Source organism: Ranitomeya variabilis, chromosome 6 (genome assembly GCF_051348905.1).
Source record: "Ranitomeya variabilis isolate aRanVar5 chromosome 6, aRanVar5.hap1, whole genome shotgun sequence".
NCBI classification, from domain to species: domain Eukaryota; kingdom Metazoa; phylum Chordata; class Amphibia; order Anura; family Dendrobatidae; genus Ranitomeya; species Ranitomeya variabilis.
Genome location: NC_135237.1, coordinates 556,515,102 through 556,535,259, shown reverse-complemented (window position 1 = coordinate 556,535,259; position 20,158 = coordinate 556,515,102). Strand labels below are relative to the sequence as shown.

At 41.7% G+C, this 20,158-nt stretch overlaps 1 protein-coding gene across 1 annotated transcript in view; it reads left to right on the top strand.

Moving 5' to 3' along the window:
* The window catches only part of COL22A1 (collagen type XXII alpha 1 chain), a 528,277-nt gene that overhangs the window by 404,573 nt on the left and 103,546 nt on the right, over positions 1-20,158 (top strand). Inside the window, exons 42-51 of the mRNA XM_077271275.1 lie at positions 2,779-2,856; positions 4,162-4,197; positions 6,545-6,598; positions 9,802-9,846; positions 11,310-11,357; positions 11,595-11,708; positions 14,143-14,196; positions 15,701-15,754; positions 16,042-16,095; positions 16,570-16,623. Coding sequence (XP_077127390.1) covers positions 2,779-2,856; positions 4,162-4,197; positions 6,545-6,598; positions 9,802-9,846; positions 11,310-11,357; positions 11,595-11,708; positions 14,143-14,196; positions 15,701-15,754; positions 16,042-16,095; positions 16,570-16,623 — 591 coding nt within the window. The remainder of the gene's footprint in view (positions 1-2,778; positions 2,857-4,161; positions 4,198-6,544; positions 6,599-9,801; positions 9,847-11,309; positions 11,358-11,594; positions 11,709-14,142; positions 14,197-15,700; positions 15,755-16,041; positions 16,096-16,569; positions 16,624-20,158) is intronic.

Below are 20,158 nucleotides of genomic sequence, written 5' to 3'. Positions count from 1 at the left end.
ATACAACTGGGGGATGTTATTCCCCGGAAGGAAAACCCAATGATATCTGGCCTTTCTCAATCTAAAAATAGTAGCCCGCAGCCACCCCAGAAAAGGTACATCCATTAGAAGCGCCAAATCTGGCACTTAACCTCTATGATTCCCTCTTGCTCTGGTGCATTGGCAAGCGGGGTAATATTTTGTTGTTGATGTCAGCTTTGTAATGCCAACTGACATTAAGCCTGTAGGTCAGTAATGAATCAGCATCTATAGGACACCCCCATATAAAGTAAAAAAATACACACACAGGAAAAATTATTTTATTTGAATAAAAAATACCCCCCACTTTCCCTGGTTTACCCACTTATTAATAAAAAAAAAATTCTTAGCAGATCTGATGATATCCAACTAGGTCCCATGTCGTTCACCAATTTTCTCACAGGCGATCACATCAGTAACGTCATGACCACGAGAATGAAACTGCAGAAGTTATTCAAGGTGATTTCTCATGGGCAATGATGTTACACCTGTGAGAAATGCCCACAAGTAACCTCTGTAGTCTCGTTCTCACGGTCACGTCATTGCTGTGAGCCAGAACCCCAAAACCATTAACCCTCTTGCCAAAGCACCAGAGCAGGAGGGTTAAAAGCAAAGTCTAAGTTTCAGAATTGGTGTATCTATTGGATGTGACATTTTTTGGCTGGCAGAGGGCTGGTGGTGTTAGTCTGGGAGGGAACCGATATGCATGGCCCCTTTCCAGCCTATTAATATCAGCCAGCAGCTGTCTACTTAACCTTTGCTGGTTATTAAAAATAGGGGGGCCCCTTTTTAATAAACAGTAAAAGCTACACAAACAACTGTGAGCTGATATTAAAAATCTGGGAAGCTTCATGTTTATTGCCCCTTTCCCAGAATAATACCATCCTACATCTGTCTGCTTTCCCTCAGCTGGTTATTAAAAATATTGCGGATAACCCACTATTGTTTTATTTCTTTTCTTTATTTATTGGCTAAAAATATGTTATGTAAGCTACACAGGCACTGCACTAATTTATATCTCACTGTCATTTCTTACTATGCACAGGTGCCGGCTGGTGAATACTCTCATAAGCACCGCCTGCTCTCATTGCTATCAGCAAAACCAGGTGCACGATGATGAGTGTAGTAGTCATCAGCCGATTCCTGACCTGCGGTAACCTTTTCACTGCCATTCACAGTTGCTGGCTCACACCCTGTCCACTGTGTGACAGAGTGGGAACCACAACACCCAGCGGCTATGACCGGCGATGACTTCAGTAAAGTTACCGCCGGTCAGAGCCAGTATTTCCCATTCTGACATAGAGATGACAGTGTGGGAACTGCCAGATGTTCGGGCCCATAAATTCACCTGAATGAGGTCAGCGTTCAGGATTAAGTTTGTGTACTGTTCTGGTGCACGAACAGAAAGTTCGGCCAAACCCGACGGACCCAAACATCCATGAGTCTGCCTATCTCTAATAAAGATACATATATGACAATCACTATACCATGGCTGGACCATACATGACAAGCACTTTTGACCTTTTGTATCTCTCCTACTTTCCTATAGATTGTAAGCGCTTGTGAAAAGATCCCTCAGTCAGTTTTGCTTAAACTGTAAAATTATGTGTTACTCTGTCATGTCTGATACTGTCTGTACGAGTCCCCACTGAATTGTAAGGTGTTGCAGAATATGTTGGTGCCATAGATCTTAAATTATTATAATTAGGGTTCTTCTTATTGTATCTGCTCATTATGAATGGAAACCACCACTGAACTCTCTCAAAGAATGATGGTGAAAAAAATCATCATGTTCTTCGCGAGATCAACTGGTTAAATATCAATGAACATCTATCAAAATGTCTGATTTCCTAATAGGCTCCGTATGGAGTGGTGGTCTAGCCTGCACCTGGTCACTTTATTCCACATTTATTTTTGGTTTGTAATGTCCATGGATGACCCCTTGATATGTTTTGCTTTTCATAGATTACTGTAGCTAAATTGCCAAGCAAAACTAATTTCATGTGGCATTAATCTCAGCCGATGGCACCACACTATACTCTTACTGCTCCCGGCGATTTTGTGTTGCCTTGCTGGAACATTGGTACTAATGAATGACCAAATGTGAAGTTTTCATGTTTGAGCATAATGAAAAATTTTAAGCCAGTTCATCACTTGGGTGTTCATAAAAGAAAGTGTGATGCTTCTTTCCTTCTTTGCCTTCTTACTTTTCCTGTACGAAAAGAATTTGACCTTGTAAACCCAACACTCCCTACCTATTCTTCTCCATCGAAGGGTTGTGTGACCCACTGGTTAGCTTCTTCTTCTCTTTTCTGCCAGTAGAGGGAATCTCTAACTATGTAGTATTCCTATCTAAGACATTTATGGCATATATCAGCTCCTAAGGAAGTGGGCCCTGTCCCAGGAATAATGAATCATAGAATGATAGAGTTGGAAGGGACTTCCTGGGTCATCTGGTCCAACCCCCTGCGCAAAGCAGGATTCACTAAACCATCCCAGACAGATGTCTGTCCAGCCTCTGTTTGAAAACTTCCATGGAAGGAGAACTCGCCACCTCTCGTGGCAGCTTGTTCCACTCATGGGATAATCCCACACGCCTCGTTCTTGAGATGGGTGCAGATACCGCCTCCCATGTATTTGCCATAAATGCCCACGTTTGGCATAACCTTAGCACCCTAACTCCTTCAGCCCCAAGACATATACATTATAGTATTATCAAACAAACAACTAATGGATGACTTGTTTGTTTGCTCTTTATAGGGAGACAGAGGCTCTCCAGGCCTGCCCGGGCAACCAGGATCCCGTGGACCACCAGGTATAGGAATTGATGGTACTCCGGTAAGTAAGGCTTTAAAGATGATTTTGATAAAAATGTATTGTTTTTTTTGGTGGTCATAATTTTCAGAAAGTTTTTTGATATATAACTCTTGGGCTACTGGTTCACATTGAGAAGATTCATCTGGTTTATGGTATTTTACAAGCTGTGCTCAACTGAACCAAAAAGGTATGCAAAGCAGCTCACTCCCAGAAGGAAAGACTATGTCTAGTGCCACCTATAAGTAGCTTCCCCTCAAATCAATGTTTGATCTATAAAAAAAGGATTATTTATTTGTCACATATTGCATTTTAGACTTTTTCCCTACAGTGTTTCCTCAAAAATAAGATTGGGTCATATATTATTGTTTTGCTCCAAAAGATGGGTTAGGGCTTATTTTCAGGGGTCATCTTATTTATTTTCTATGAACAACAATCCAGAGTATTTCTCTTGTTTTCAACCTTTTGTGATTTTTGATGCAAGTAATAAAGATATACTTATATAATTAATTCATGGCTATACATCATTTGTGAATAATTTGATTTATAGCCACATTTATGGTTTTGTAAAAAGTTTCCAGGGTGCCATTATTTATACCACCTAGTACATTACCTATTCTGTAGTTACATGATACTTATGTACCGTATAGAAAACTGTAACTAGGGCATATTTTTGGAGTAGGGCTAACATTTCATGCATACTCCAAAAATCCTCAAAAAATTATACTTCGGGCTTTTTTTCAGGGTAGGCCCTATTTTGGGGGAAACACAGTAATATCTGTGTATGTAAAATAATAGAACATTGTGTATAGTTTCTACCAAAATACCATTTTTTATTGAGTAGATTTATTATACAGTAAGTAACATGTTTCATGTTTATTTCCTGCAAAATGGAGGATTCATCGTCCATCTTATCCGGTTGTTAAACGTCTGTAGACATTGTAGAAATAATGTTTTGCAATCTCTTATGCTTCTACCATTCTATCAGTTCAAAATTACAGTGCCAGAGCTGATTTCCATTATTGAAAATTTTGGTAAAATTTTTTTCATGGAACATTCAAATTTTTTAACAATATGTTCTAAACAGATGGAACATTGATGCAAGAATTCTTATGGGAATTTGATGGAACAATTCTTTTTTATTTTTTTGAGTCATGAAGAACTTTTTCCCAAAAACTATTACTCACTTGGGAGGTAAATCATAGTGTGTTTTTTTTGTCTACTTTTTGATTAACATTGTAGCAGTGATTGTCTTTTTTTGATCAAACGTAGACGTGGTCAAAAACTTTTTGAACCTTCCTGTGTTACGATGTAATTATTTATTTGCAGGGTTCCACAGGACCTTCTGGGGACAAAGGAGAACAGGTATTTGGATTTTGAGAGGGTGGTGGCTCTAGTGGGTACAGAGTTGGCTGTTGCACCCAGACGCTCCAGCTTGATCAGGTTACCAGCCACCTCTGCAGTTTATCAGCGAAGACTGATTTTCTAGGCAAGGAGTTCAGCGCTTGCAAGATCTTTGACATTGAGCGTTTACTTGCTGCCCTGAAGTTGCGAAGCTCTGAATCCTTCAATTCCCTCGAGCTCCTCCAATGCTTCAGAGATGCCTCAGCTGGAGCACAATTTGTGGCAATAGGTCAGCCATGTCTCTGGTTTGAACCGTCAATCATCAGGAGCATACCGCCCACCTGGAACGTAAGAAGACTGGAGAGTGGTGCACTCCTGAAGACAGAACATTGGGACAGCAACTGTCATAAAAAATGAGCTATTGTTCATGAAGGACATTAGAAAATTATATTGTGGCACCATGTTAGCCAGAAAAATAGATGTAAATACTTTTTATGCTGAAAAATAATAAAGTATTCGAAGAGTGATGCCTTCATTGCCTAAGCAGAAAAATAATATTTGCAGCTTTCAGAGCACAGAGGCGCCTTCTTCAGGCATGTTCATTCATTTAGAATCCTGCCTGAAGAAGGATCCTCTGTGCTCTACAAGCTGCCAATATTATTTTTACAGTTAGCCAATAAAGGTATCACTCCTAGAATACTTTTGTCATTTTTTGCACATAAAAGTATTTACAAAAATATTAATTCAACACAAAAAAATGTAAAAAATATTTTTTAATTATAGCTCTCCATTAAATAAAAGCTACTGATCTAATATACCATAATCAACCTGTTTGCGATGTGACAGATCACAACCATGTTTTTCCAAATCAACATTTTCTAATTTCTAAATAGATCATGATTTTTTCCTTAAAACTTATGCAAAAGTATATATAAAAATATTAAATCTACATGTCTAACATTGTGTTAAGATCAAATTGTGAAATAGTTAAAAAAAAAAAAAAAATTAAATAGATGAAATCTTGAAAAAGATTCACAAGAAATAATGTCCTGCAATAAATGTAAAACATCACAGAGTAGTAATTATATTTATAATCCGAGTGAGACAAGATTCCTTTATGGCCGCCCTTGAACAATGAGAAAATTGTCATTTTTATGAGCCTGTCGGATTATATTGAACAGTTATAAAGAGAAGCGACTTTCAGTTTTATTGCAAATCCAACTTATTTATTTTTTTCTTTTGTCACAATCTGCATTTTTTGGGGAAGTAATTTAAATATTTACTTTCACAAATTTTGCCAACATAAAATCATTCTGTAAAAATCCTCTAAATTACCATTAAACATAAGAAATACTATATTAAATTATAAAAATGTCATAATCTTAAAATATAATTTTACAAATTCAGAGGCGGATCTAGGTTTTCCAGCACCCGGGGGAACAATTCAATTTGACTCCCCCTATGCTATGTGCTGTCCTCTCTTTATACTGTGTCTTCTCACACTTTTCTTCCCCAATTCTGTTTCCTAACACTATTCCCCTCAATACTGTCTCCTCACACATTTCCCTCCCCGTACGGTGTCTCCACACATTACCTCAGCTCCCTATACTGTTTCCCCTGAACTCTTCATCCGCCCAAACTTGCTCCGAGTTGCCAATCGACAGCATCAAAATCTTAATGATTTAGAGATGATCTGCAAAGAGGAGTGGAGCAAAATTCCTCCTGACATTTGCGCAAACTTCATCATCAACTACAAAAAACGTCTGACTGCTGAGCTTGCCAACAAGGGTTTTACCACCAAGTATTAAGTCTTGTTTGCCAGAGGGATCAAATACTTATTTCTCACTGCAAAATGCAAATAAATTTATATAATTTATACAAAGTGATTTTCTGGATTTTATTTTTGATATTGTATCAATCAATTTTAAAATTAACCTACCCTTAAAATTATAGACTGTTCATATCTTTGTCAGTGGGCAAACTTACAAAATCAGCAAGGGATCAAATACTTATTTCCCCCATTGTATGTTATGTCTCAGTTAATTAGACTCCGGCGGCCCCATTCCGGTTGAATGAAAAGTTAAATATACAGATATAGGTAGAAACGTTTCAGTCATAGGTACTGAGGTGGGGAGAAGCCACCGGAGACCGCATTGACTAGTCAGTCTAGACACATAGTCCCCATCTGGATAGGTTTTCTCTGAAATGCCGCAGTGTTTTGGAGTAAAACATATCCGGCTGCAGTTGTGTGTGGTTCGGGCAGCATGAAACGGATGATAGTTTCCCTTTCCTTTTGGAAATTAAATTTGGAAATCATATTGGGTATGAAATTCAATGTAATTAACAACAAATATTTTGGCTTTCACAGGGTGTTAGAGGTCTCTTTGGCCCAGCTGGTCCCCAAGGTCCCCCAGGACAAGACGTAAGTAATGTCTGAACTGTCTGATATGAAGCATATTACAGTTGATAGGTGATAATTATTAGATCTGTATGGGTTTCATAATGTCCTCCAGAACAGGAGACTTACTATATGTCCTCTGTTCAGCCCAAAAATCTCCCCTGAAGTCAAGACGGCAATCAGGAGTTGAATAGAGCATCTGGTCACAGAAGCCTCTACAGAAACTGTGAATGAACCGATGAAAAGAATTAATAAAAAGTAAAAATTGAATAGCCAACAATTGATAGCCGGCCAGCTCTCGGATTATGGCTCCAGTGGGGCCACCTTTTCTGAGCTATTTAAGTACATTTTTTGGTCGATGAAGGGACAAGCTGTTTTTATCATTACTAATTTGGTGTCCATGCAACTTTTTGATCTTTTTTTTAAATTGTTTAGCAGGTGAAGTTCTAAAAAAATAGAGATTTTGCCATCTAAATTTCTTTTGGTTTTTCAACCAATGAGCTAAATATTATAATTAGTATAATTATTATTATATATTTAATTAGTTTGGAAAGTTACACTCTCAGCTATGCCAAATAAATGTTCTTTATATTTTTTTGTTTTAGGTTTTATGTATATACTGGGAAAAGAGGGTTGACTTTTTTGTAGTTTTTTTTACTTGTAAAAAGTGTTCTCAATTGTGTTTTTTTTCACATCCTCCTAGGGGACTTGAGCCTGCGATCACTTGATCCCTTGTACATTACACTAACATTGCACTGTATTATAAAATTACTAACCTCCTATGAAGCCTAACTACAGGCTTACAAATATGGCACATTCGAAAGTCTGCTATAATTTGCAATCTGCATTGACAACGCCATGGACATCTTCCAATCATATTGCAAGATGTGGATGGTTGGTCAATAAGCATTAAAAAGAACACCTTGGTACCTTCCTATCCCTTTACAATTAAATGCTTCTTTCACCTAGGAGGTTAATCATCAGCAGTTGGACTCGGGAGTAACAGTGGGTAAAATTGGGAGCAGCAGCAGTTAGGATCAGGAGCAGCAGCAGTTAGGCTCAGGAGCAGCGGCAGTTAGGCTTAGTAGCAGCGGCAGTTAGGCTCAGGAGCAGCATCAGTTAGGCTCAGGAGCAGCAGCGGTTAGGCTCAGGAGCAGCGGCAGTTAGGCAATGAAACAGTAGCAGTTAGATTCAGGCGCAGCAGTAGTTAGACTATGGAAAAGAAGCAGTTAGACTCAGGTGCAGCAGCAGTTAGACTACGGAACAGAAGCAGTTAGACTCAGGTGCAGCAGCAGTTAGACTTAGGAGCAGCGGCAGTTAGGCTCAGGAGCAGCAGCAGTTAGACAATGAAACAGTAGCAGTTAGATTCAGGTGCAGCAGTAGTTAGACTACGGAACAGAAGCAGTTAGATTCAGGTGCAGCAGCAGTTAGACTACGGAACAGAAGCAGTTAGACTAGGGAACAGAAGCAGTTAGACTCAGGTGCAGCAGCATTTAGACTACGGAACAGAAGCAGTTAGACTCAGGTGCAGCAGCAGTTAGACTTAGGAGCAGCGGCAGTTAGGCTCAGGAGCAGCAGCAGTTAGACAATGAAACAGTAGCAGTTAGATTCAGGTGCAGCAGTAGTTAGACTACGGAACAGAAGCAGTTAGATTCAGGTGCAGCAGCAGTTAGACTACGGAACAGAAGCAGTTAGATTCAGGTGCAGCAGCAGTTAGACTACGGAACAGAAGCAGTTAGACTACGGAACAGAAGCAATTAGACTCAGGTGCAGCAGCAGATAGACTTAGGAACAGCGTCACTTAGACCCAGAAGTAGCTTCAGGTAGACTTGGGAGCAGTGGCAGTTAGACTCAGGAGAAGCAGCAGTTAGGCCCAGGAGTAGCAGCAGCAGTTAGATTTGGGTGCAGCGGCAGTTAGACTTGGGAACAGCGGAGGTATATTCAGGAGGAACAGCAGGTAGACTCAGGAGCAGCAACACTTAGACTGGAGAGTAGCAACGGATAGATTTGGGAACAGCAGCAGTTAGACTCTGAAGGGAGCAGCTTTGGGCAGTTAGATCGGGGACCTGTGGTAGATCACAGCTGGCGCCTGCTCTGTATGGAGTAGGCTCTGATCCTGAGCCTGTTCCATACGTGCAGTACGCACATCTGCCATACATGTACAGCAGATGTCACCATTGGAAATCTGGGCAGAATGGGCCCCTCAGGAGAAGTGGACCCGACATTTGCCAGAGTTCGCCAGGTGTTGACATTGCCCTTAATATATAGTTAATACATTAATGCTAATTGCGTCATAAAGTAAAATACATTTGGTGGAGCTTCCTTAAACCCTCAGCGATCAGCTGATCAGCGCGGCTCTTGGTTCCGAAATGCCAATGATTGTTGGATCCCTGTACGGTAACCTGGAAGCGACCACACATCACACCTACTCAGCAAAACTTATAGTAATGTGTTATCAGAAAAAAACACATCACTTGTAGTTTTTAGTAATGACCCCGTCTAATAGAATGAATCGCGTGGGTGGGGACATCTGCCCACTAGAGGAGCCATGCTAAATGGCTCCCATAGAGAGGATTTAATTACCACGCCCACTTGGTAAAAAAAAAAGACTAAATCTGCCTAGAAGGAAGAGAGGCCATATCTCATGAACGGAAAGGCGTAGAAACAAAAGAAAAACATCGCCTGATTCAGGAGAACAGCGGCATTTACATCGGGAGGAAAAATTCATATATACATATTTATGGCAAGTGACACGCCCTACTTTCCGAGATTTCCGAATACCACTTTTCTGAGTGCATAATGTATATAACTATGACTTCTCAAAAGCAATGAATTTCCTTCCAGATCACACGAAAAATATAATTTCACTAATGAGCTCAGAGAATAAGTTTTGAATGTTAAAACCAGTCGCCTGCGGACCTTCCTACTTGGGTATCGACTTTCATCTTTAAAGCTGTAGTTCAGAGCAACAAAAAAAGACTTAACTAATTGGGTGGAAAAACAGCAGAGACATCTCCAGTTAGATCCATATTGCAGCATAACAATTCTGCCCATCGTTTACATATGGAAGCGGTATTTTCATTTAGTCCCTGGTGGGCTGGGGGGAAGGAGGGGGTCTTTAAACTGATCAGCATATCTTATGTTTACATATGGAAGAATCCATAAATAATGAATTAGCTGGGATGTGAAGCTCGTGGGTAATTCAATTATTCTTTATGTATTTCCAGGGTTTTCCAGGAAATCCAGGAGAGAGAGGGTCACCGGGGGAACCGGTATGTCAGCGAAAAAATGAGCTTGGATATTTTAGTATGGAAATATTCTATTGGTTCTTGCCAATGTATAATAATTTTTTACTATTTTTTTTGTGACATGACATGGAGATAGCCAGTGTCGAACAGGGTTGGCATAAGCCCACCAGAGACATTGATTTTTGGGGCTCCCATGCGAAAATAACCTGGTCCTAGTGCACAAGCTTACTTTTGCTTCTATGTTATATTAATTTGGCTAGCTCTTTTACTTAATTATTGGAATATACTTATTCAGAAAATTGTGAATCAAGTGTAAAATCACTGTTTATTACATTATCACTCCTTGAAAGCGGCCTACCGGAGGATTCTCCTCTTCCCCGACCGGCCAGTCCGGGCCTGGAGATAACAGGCACAGCTTTGTATTATTGAATGTGGTTAATTATGTTCTGTGCTGATACAGACAACTCAATAAAGGAAGAAGATCACTAGCTGGACAAAGCAATCTTGTTGTCAGAAGGATTCTAGGCAAGCAATGAGTACTGGAAGATTTCAGCTCTGCAGTGTAAATGAATCTCTGACCTAAAATAGTGCGTTGTTGGCTGGAAAACTTTTTTTTCCACAACTCAGACCATAAGGGAAGATGTAAATAAATCCTTCCGCTACATTATGTCACCTTGGAAGATAAAACTAACAGCCTCACACACCTAGACTAAAAAATAGAAGGCTAAGATTAATCCATTAACTCCCCTAGACCACCAGGGAAGCTGAAAAAAAAAATCCCTCTACTTTCATAGAATAAATCGTTCCATACTTTTGATTGTCATAGGCTATAAAAATAATTTCCTCATTAGACAATAAAAAAGGGATATCTTAATCCATATACTACCCTAGACCACCAGGGAGGCTAAAAAAAACCCAATTATTTTCTTACACAACAAGAAATCTGAAAATAAATAATTTCAATACTCTGGATTACAATAAAACTAATCTCCTCGTTACCCTAGAAAGAAAAGAAGGCAAAAGTTAATCAGTAAACATTAATTAACCCTAACTATCCAAGATCATCACTCCACTACTCTAGACCACCAGGGAAACTAAAAAAAAATTACTCCACTACCATTGACCATTGAAGAAAGCTGAAAATGAATCCATCCACTGCCCTAGATCACCAGTAAACCTGAAATAAATCCCAGTTATCATCTTTTCATTTTCCAACTCTAGACCACCTGCAAAAGCAAAAATGAATTTCTGTACTAAATAGGAAAACAGAAATTAGGCTACTAATCTACTACCCTAGACCACCAGGGAATTGTAAAATGATTCCTATCTTTTTTTTTTTCACCTGTTTTTTTTTTAAATTTAGGTATGTTTTTTAATCTGAAGGTGTGGAACTGGTATTCTAACGAGCTGGTTGATATAACCTATATTATAAGGTGTCTTCCCATACTTACATGTTCTGTTTTGCATTTCCCCCCCCCTTTTTTTAGGGTCCGGCCTCATTGATCAAAACCCCAGATTTGGAAGTCTACGTTAAGGTAAATTTTTTGTGTATTTCTTGGCTGGAATGTAAATTAGTTGTACACTAATCCATGTTCGTTAATGGTCTACTGATCTAGGTAGAGGTTCACTATTTTGGGGCGCCTTATAAGGGTGGTAGGAACTCAAATTTTCCTTTTCGAAATGTCACTCCAAAAATTGAAAATGAGGCATAGACATAACTCTGACCTTCCATAGGCATTGATAACTATAAAAATTTGTGTTTACTTTTGCAGGATTTATGCAGGGATTGTCCACCCGGTCCACCAGGCTTGCCGGGAATCCCAGGAGTTAAGGGCGACAAGGGTCTCCGTGGTCCTCCAGGACGGGATGGTATAGATGGCAAAAAGGTAATCCCCAATAGAGGCTTGAGGAAAAATGTTTAAGACAGTTCAAAATGTCCTCATGATATGGCGACCATGAAAAGGTAATATTTAGAGATAAGCGAATCTTGAAATTCAGATTTGTCAGATTCGCCATAATTCTTGCAGCTGATCGACTTACCGTGAATTGCAAGTATTTGCAAAGAAACCAACTGCCATGAAACGATGCGTATAAAGCTCCGAGTTCTCCTAGGACTGTATTGAAAACTTTTCAAGCTTTTTCTAATGCAAACCCAGTCGTAGTGATGTCGAAGTGACCTCAACATACATGACTATTGGTAAATGGATGATAGCAGTTAATCACTGTTGTGCTGTCACACACTATCTGTAATGTTTATTCAGTGTTTAGCGCCTTTCTCTTCCTGTCTCTATTGCTAAACTGTTGGCTCTAAAAAGTCTAACTATCCAGATTCACCATAAAATGGCTGCTGCCTTCCCTGCCTCTGCTGTAATGACACACGGTGTGTGTCACCAGGGAAGCCTAGGGGGCACTAGCAGGGAGCCCGGAACCGAGCGCAGGGAGTGTGAGAGCTAAAGCACACACTGTGCACAGGACCTGACACTAAACAGTCATGTGATCATGGGGGTGCGGAGCTACCACGTGTGAGGACAGGGAAGCAGCAGAGAGCAAAGAATACGGGGCACAAAACATAAACGTAGTCAAATGGAGAGCCAAGGGTCAAAGCCAAGCGAGAGCAAGGTACCTAGGGATGAGACAGTGAGAGAGCCGAGCCAAGGGGTCAGAGGACCAGGAAGAACAGGGCAGTACAGAGCAGAACACAGAAGCAGAAGTCAGGGGACATACCGGGTCATAGAAAAAAAAGGAACAGATGATTGGCCTCGGGGAGACCAAAACATCCAACACCGCGGAGACACCATCACGTGTTTCTCAACGCAGTGATCCAGAACACTGCCCCCATCCCTTATGGGAAATATGCAAATGCATGTAGGATAGCTGCGGAGATACCATCACGTGTTTCTCGACGCAAGCAGTGAATAGCCAGACCTTTCCCCGGGAGGGAACAACCACGGGAAGGGCAGCATCCAATAAAGGAAAACATCCAATACAGGAAAACCACCTATGCCAAGCATGGTATCCATCCACAGACAGCTGTTTCGGGGTGTTTGCCCCTCATCAGTGTGGAGTAGGAATCTGGCTATTAGGAGCAGTGCCTAGTAAAAGGCTGTGAAGGAACAGATGATTGGCCTCGGGGAGACCAAAACATCCAACACCGCGGAGACTCCATCACGTGTTTCTCAATGCAGTGATCCAGAACACTGCCCCCATCCCTTATGGGAAATATGCAAATGCATGTAGGATAGCTGCGGAGACACCATCACGTGTTTCTCGACGCAAGCAGTAAATAGCCAGACCTTTCCCCGGGAGGGAACAACCACGGGAAGGGCAGCATCCAATAAAGGAAAACATCCAATACAGGAAAACCACCTATGCCAATCATGGTATCCATCCACAGACAGCTGTTTCGGGGTGTTTGCCCCTCATCAGTGTGGAGTAGGAATCTGGCTATTAGGAGCAGTGCCTAGTAAAAGGCTGTGAAGGAACAGATGATTGGCATCGGGGAGACCAAAACATCCAACACCGCGGAGACACCATCACGTGTTTCTCAACGCAGTGATCCAGAACACTGCCCCCATCCCTTATGGGAAATATGCAAATGCATGTAGGATAGCTGCGGAGACACCATCACGTGTTTCTCGACGCAAGCAGTGAATAGCCAGACCTTTCCCCGGGAGGGAACAACCACGGGAAGGGCAGCATCCAATAAAGGAAAACATCCAATACAGGAAAACCACCTATGCCAAGCATGGTATATATATATATATATAGACAAAAAAGCTCACATGCACAGAGGCACAACGATTACAGACGAGTAACCTGGGTCAGCAATCCCTAGCCGAGTAAACGGAAGTATCACCGACACCGGACCCAGGAACTACAAACATTAAATAGCCGCCCCAGAACCAAAGAGAGGCGAACTGTCTTAACCCTGGCCTGACCAGGATGGAGCCAGAACCACCCCGTCCAGAGTCATGACACCTGCTTTTATACAGGCTATAATATTCCCTCAGTATTTACTGTGTTATATCTATGCTATATGTGATGTGATTGCTGAAAGGCATTATGTAGAAGGCCGAGGGAGTACATTTGAGCCTTCTCTGGCCGTTTCAGCACTGGGCATTTTTTGGGCCATATGAGTGAATCAAATTGAAAATTGTACAAATTCGATGGGTCCAACAAATTTTTTGAAAATTTCGACATGTATTCAAATCGATTGAATCATCCCTAATTAAGTTCGTTTGTCAAGTTAATTATGTCCATTCTTGTACATAATTATCCTATGTATATGATGTGGCTGACTATTAATTTTTCTTGTTACAGGGAGAACAAGGAGTCACGGGTCCTCCCGGGCCAACGGGCTTGGACGGTATGAAGGTGAGTTGGATTATTAATGACACAAAGTAATTATTCCAAATGACTGATTAATATTCATCACATGAATGACAAATGTCCTTAATTGCAAGAACCTCTTGATGAGATGGATCACGGAGAGCGGAATAGCGCACGTTTTTAGTGTCCTCACCTCAAGGACATTACAGTAGACAGTCCTATTTGTTTGCTCGACATCCAAGGTCAATGCCCATAAATGCATTATGGCTTTGATAACTTGAGTTGTACGTAGCCGCAATGGCCTGCCCAGACGAGGTCCAATCCTAAAAATCATCAATATGTTTCTCAATATTGTTAAAAAAGGAGATGTTCTCCAATTTTGGTGCAATTTGCATCAAAATTGTGCATTGCTAAACCAGACTTGATGACTTTGACACACAAAGTTTCCTTAGGGTATTAATTGGGCAGCATTAATTGGGTAATACATGATTGAAGTCAGTTCTTAGGGTCAGTAATGTGGCCATGTTGTTTGGTCCATGGATAGGCAAAGCAGCTAATGCCTTAAAGGGGTTGTCAGGCCTTAGCCTACAAGTCTGCAGTCACTCTTTGTGACTGTAGACTTGTGAATTTTAACAGCGCGCTCACTACGGACACCAGGAGAATGGATCTGCATAAATGCAGTCACATGCCAACTAGACATGCTCGGTCTCTCCCAATACAAGTGAATTCTGCAAGGCCGGACACAGTCTAGTTGGAATGTGGCTGGAAAAATGCAATTTGATTACTTGCAGACACATGACAAATCTGAATTCGCATAGAATGGCTTCAGACTTGTAACCCATGGCTGGACAACCGCTTTAATACTTATGAAGTGCTGGGATAAAATTATTTAATATATTCCATTGTATTGGTCAAGATAACTCTAGGAAAATAAATCAAGGAGACAGTTTTTATAAAAGATATAGACACTTTTTGGGGGGCTTTTTGTTACTTTGATGCATGTAGTTTTGGCTAAAAATATATATTTTTTAATGATGATTTCATTAACATTTTTTTTCTTTTCACATTCTACAGCCTCTATGCATCACTGTACATAACAGACTACAGAATGTTCTGAAGGCCAGGTCTCTTGACACATGAGCAAAAGAAAGTCAGAACTTTATCTGGTCATATATCAGCTTAAAAGCTTTCAGGAGAGGAGAGATAAGGTTACTACATCAGCATGAGCTCACTGTCTGCTTCACTGGTCCTGCAGCTCCTTCTGTAGTCATCTATGTATTATGACACATAGGGGATGTAGAAGCCAAACGATAGAATTTTCATACAGAAACCTGATTGGAAATATTAACTTTAGCCAAAAATACATACATTGAGTTAAAAAAATTAATGCCCCTGTATCTTTTTTGTTAGTGACCCTTTGCCCAATAATGTTAGTTTGTGTGAACTATGTGCACCAATGACTTGAAATGTCTCCTCCAAATAGAGATCATCATTATCATGGTGCAGGATGGACACTTTATTTCCTTATGTGCAATCTTTTGTGTTTCAGGGTAGTAAGGGGGAACGCGGAGCGGAAGGAGAACCCGGACAGAAAGGGGAAAAGGTAAAATAATTGGATTATGTTAGTTTCTTGAGGCTCGTGAACCTTTCAAAGAAATGTGATCTAATGTAAAGGTATTAATGTATTGTACCATGTTATGCCCTTTTAATGGAACCTCAGCTTCTTCCCTTATTGGGACCTGGGCACTAATTACTTAAAAAAGGGGTAAAGAAATGCTCTATTTCCTCTTTGGCTGTGGCTTCATCTGCCGATAAAAGCAGGTGCAAGTCCATGACGTATCTGTTGGTATTAGGTGACCTCACCATGGACTGTGTTATGTCCAATTTCAGGGTATTCCAGGAATGCCAGGCTTCACTGGACCACCGGGTACCACAGGACCTCCCGTAAGTTTCTCTTTTTTTCTTGTAATTGTTGCAGTTTGATTCAATTTTCACATTTTTTTTTATTTTAGGGTGCAACATGAAAACATTTTGTGCAAATTTTCTCTTTTGTTTATTAAAGCATAGTTAAACATGATAATAAGCCAATTGCATTACTGTCACTTGCTAATTATCTCTGTTTTAATCTTCTTGAACTGCGAAAACAGAAAACTGTACCTCTCGGTTATACTTATTGGTAAAGCATTGCTAAGTGGCGTAAATAAGTGGGTTGAATCCAACGATGGTTGCACATGTCCAACCTGACCCCACTGATATTTCCCCTGCTTAATGCCATAAAAAAAACTATAATTTTTTGTATTTGTGAGATCTACGACGCCCATCTTCTGGAACTTTCAGTGGACCACACCAATATCTAACACTGTAAGCACAATAGTTTCCATTCCCGATACTAATTTATGTACCTTATCATTTATGTAGGGGCCAGAAGGCTTATCTGGGATCATGGGCCCTCCTGGCCCCACAGGAGAATCCGTAAGTTTATTGTTTATTTACAGTATATCTACTGTATGTATATATGTATGTGCTACTGTGTGCATGCTTGGTCACTGAAGATCAGAGACTGATGCTGCCTATGAAATGAATATTATTTTATGGCTTTTGGCTCAAAAAAATGGTGACTTGATAGATGAACGATCTGTAGGAAGATTGATCTTGTGCAAGCCTAGATAGGTCCACCAGGGTCTTCTCTGCCATTATCTTGATTGTATCATGCCATCAGGTTGATGGTTTTCCTCTTTGCCTTGCTCCTTCTATTCTTCCTACCATGATGTCCTTCTCCAATGATTGCTCTCTTCGTATGATGTGTCCAAAGTAATTGACTTGATGGACGAACGATCTGTAGGAAGATCGATTTTGTGCAGCCTAGATAGGTCCACCAGGGTCTTCTCCGCTGTTATCTTGATAGTATCAAGCCATCATGTTGCAGGTCTTCCTCTTCGCCTTATTCCTTCTATTCTTCCAACCATGATGTCCTTCTCCAGTGATTGCTCTCTTCATATAATGTATCTACAGTAAGCAAGTCGTAGATTGGAGATCTTTGTTTCGAGTGACAGGTTTGGATTGATTTGCTCCAAGATTGCTTTGTTCGTTCTTTTTGCCATCCATGGAATTGATACCATCATTGTCCAACACCATATTTCGAAGGCTTTGATTGTTAGACTGCTCCAATTTTACAATTCTTGTTACAAGGAAAATATTGTTCCCTTTCATCTTCATATTTGGCTTTTTTTGAGTGCAGCCAGCATTGGATACAGCCAGAAGCAAAGCAAACCCTATAAGAAGCTTGACATTAACTCATCCATTGTAGTTGTAGATGTAGTGCATGGTCTTTTGCTATAGTATGTACACCCGGGGATATCATGCTTCTATTCTGCACATTTATTAAGTCTGCCACTGACAGATCAAATATCTAAACCGACAGAGCGTGAAGCAAACTCGCCCTCCTCGGGCAGATTTTGCTTGTTTGCAGCAGTACCATGCTTACAAATCCCACCGGGGCCCAGCGCTCTATTCACCTCCACCTGGATTCTCATGTTAGAAACACGTCCGGTGCCGAATGTCCTGGAGCCAGCTGCTGTCCTACACTATTAGATATAATGCAGCCTCAATTAAGGGTTAACCACACATTTAGAAAAGCTTCTCCTTAATAATGCTCACATATGCGCGCCACTATAGTTATTGGCCTCGGAGAAATAATGTGTGAATCTGTAAGATTGGCAATAGCTTGCATCGTATATAGGTGTGCAGAGGAGTAGCTAGGGTTTTGGTCCAGGGGGGGCGAAGCTTCTGAGTGGACCCCTAACCAGGTAACCTTGATTATAACTGGGTGACGCACCCTAATAGTGGAGGAGAACCTCAGCAGATGATCACGCTATTACTGAAGATAATCTCTATATAAAGACCAATATTGATATTACCGCCATATAGTGGTAGATACCAGTCCTACAGAACATATAAGAGATCACAGCACAGTTACAGATAATCTCTTACCGCTGATGTTCTTTCTGATGGAATCGTTCATTTTTCGCGTCTTTTCCATCTGGCCCAGACCGACATGACAACTTCTTCCAGCCACGACTCGGCTGCAGAGAATACAACAAAGACACATTTCACTTCTCATATTCCAGCCCTATCACCATCTATTCCCAACCTGCACAAACTCCTCATCCTGCTGATACCCCAAAACTGAGCCGCTGCTGCCGTATGTGTCCCTATTACTGCCCATGATACCCCAATACTGAGCCGCTGCTGCTGTATGTGTCCCTATTACTGCCCATGATACCCCAATACTGAGCCGCTGCTGCTGTATGTGTCCCTATTACTGCCCCTGATACCCCAATACTGAGCCGCTGCTGCCGTATGTGTCCCTATTACTGCCCCTGATACCCCAATACTGAGCCGCTGCTGCCGTATGTGTCCCTATTACTGCCCCTGATACCCCAATACTGAGCCGCTGCTGCCGTATGTGTCCTTATTACTGCACCTGATACCCCAATACTGAGCCACTGCTGCCGTATGTGTCCCTATTACTGCTCCTGATACCTCAATACTGAGCCGCTGCTGCCGTATGTGTCCCTATTACTGCACCTGATACCCCAATACTGAGCCGCTGCTGCCGTATGTGTCCCTATTACTGCACCTGATACCCCAATACTGAGCCGCTGCTGCCATATGTGTCCCTATTACTGCTCCTGATACCCCAATACTGAGCCTCTGCTGCCGTATATGTTCCTATTACTGCCCCTGATACCCCAATACTGAGCCGCTGCTGCCGTATGTGTTCCTATTACTGCCCCTGATACCCCAATACTGAGCCACTGCTGCCGTATGTGTTCCTATTACTGCCCCTGATACCCCAATACTGAGCCGCTGCTGCCGTATGTGTCCCTATTACTGCACCTGATATTCCAATACTGAGCCGCTACTGCCGTATGTGTCCCTATTACTGCACCTGATACCCCAATACTGAGCCGCTGCTGCCATATGTGTCCCTATTACTGCACCTGATACCCCAATACTGAGCCGCTGCTGCCGTATGTGTCCCTATTACTGCCCCTGATACCCCAATACTGAGCCTCTGCTGCCGTATGTGTCCCTATTACTGCCCCTGATACCCCAATACTGAGCCTCTGCTGCCGTATGTGTCCCTATTACTGCCCCTGATACCCCAATACTGAGCCGCTGCTGCCGTATGTGTCCCTATTACCGCCCCTGATACCCCAATACTGAGCCGCTGCTGCCCTATGTGTCCCTATTACTGCCCCTGATACCCCAATACTGAGCCGCTGCTGCCGTATGTGTCCCTATTACTGCACCTGATAGCCCAATACTGAGCCTCTGCTGCCGTATGTGTCCCTATTACTGCCCCTGATACCCCAATACTGAGCCGCTGCTGCCGTATGTGTCCCTATTACTGCCCCTGATACCCCAATACTGAGCCGCTGCTGCCGTATGTGTCCCTATTACTGCACCTGATAGCCCAATACTGAGCCTCTGCTGCCGTATGTGTCCCTATTACTGCCCCTGATACCCCAATACTGAGCCGCTGCTGCCGTATGTGTCCCTATTACTGCCCCTGATACCCCAATACTGAGCCTCTGCTGCCGTATGTGTCCCTATTACTGCCCCTGATACCCCAATACTGAGCCGCTGCTGCCGTATGTGTCCCTATTACTGCCCCTGATACCCCAATACTGAGCCGCTGCTGCCGTATGTGTCCCTATTACTGCACCTGCTGTCTGGTTCTCTGTGCCCTCTGAATTCTAAAGCACCCCTCTACATTATAGTAATGTCACATGCAAGTGCCCTAGAAAACAGTGCCCATATTTTGCCCCCTAGAATGTAATAATGTCCTGTGTGTGCCCCTTTGATAGCCACAGTAACCTGAGTTCCCCTATAACAATAAGTGCCCACGTTACATTTAATAAAATCCCGAGTCTCCCCCCTGTACAGCTCCGCTATACACAGTATGATGCTCTTTTATACACAGTATAATGCACCCACACAG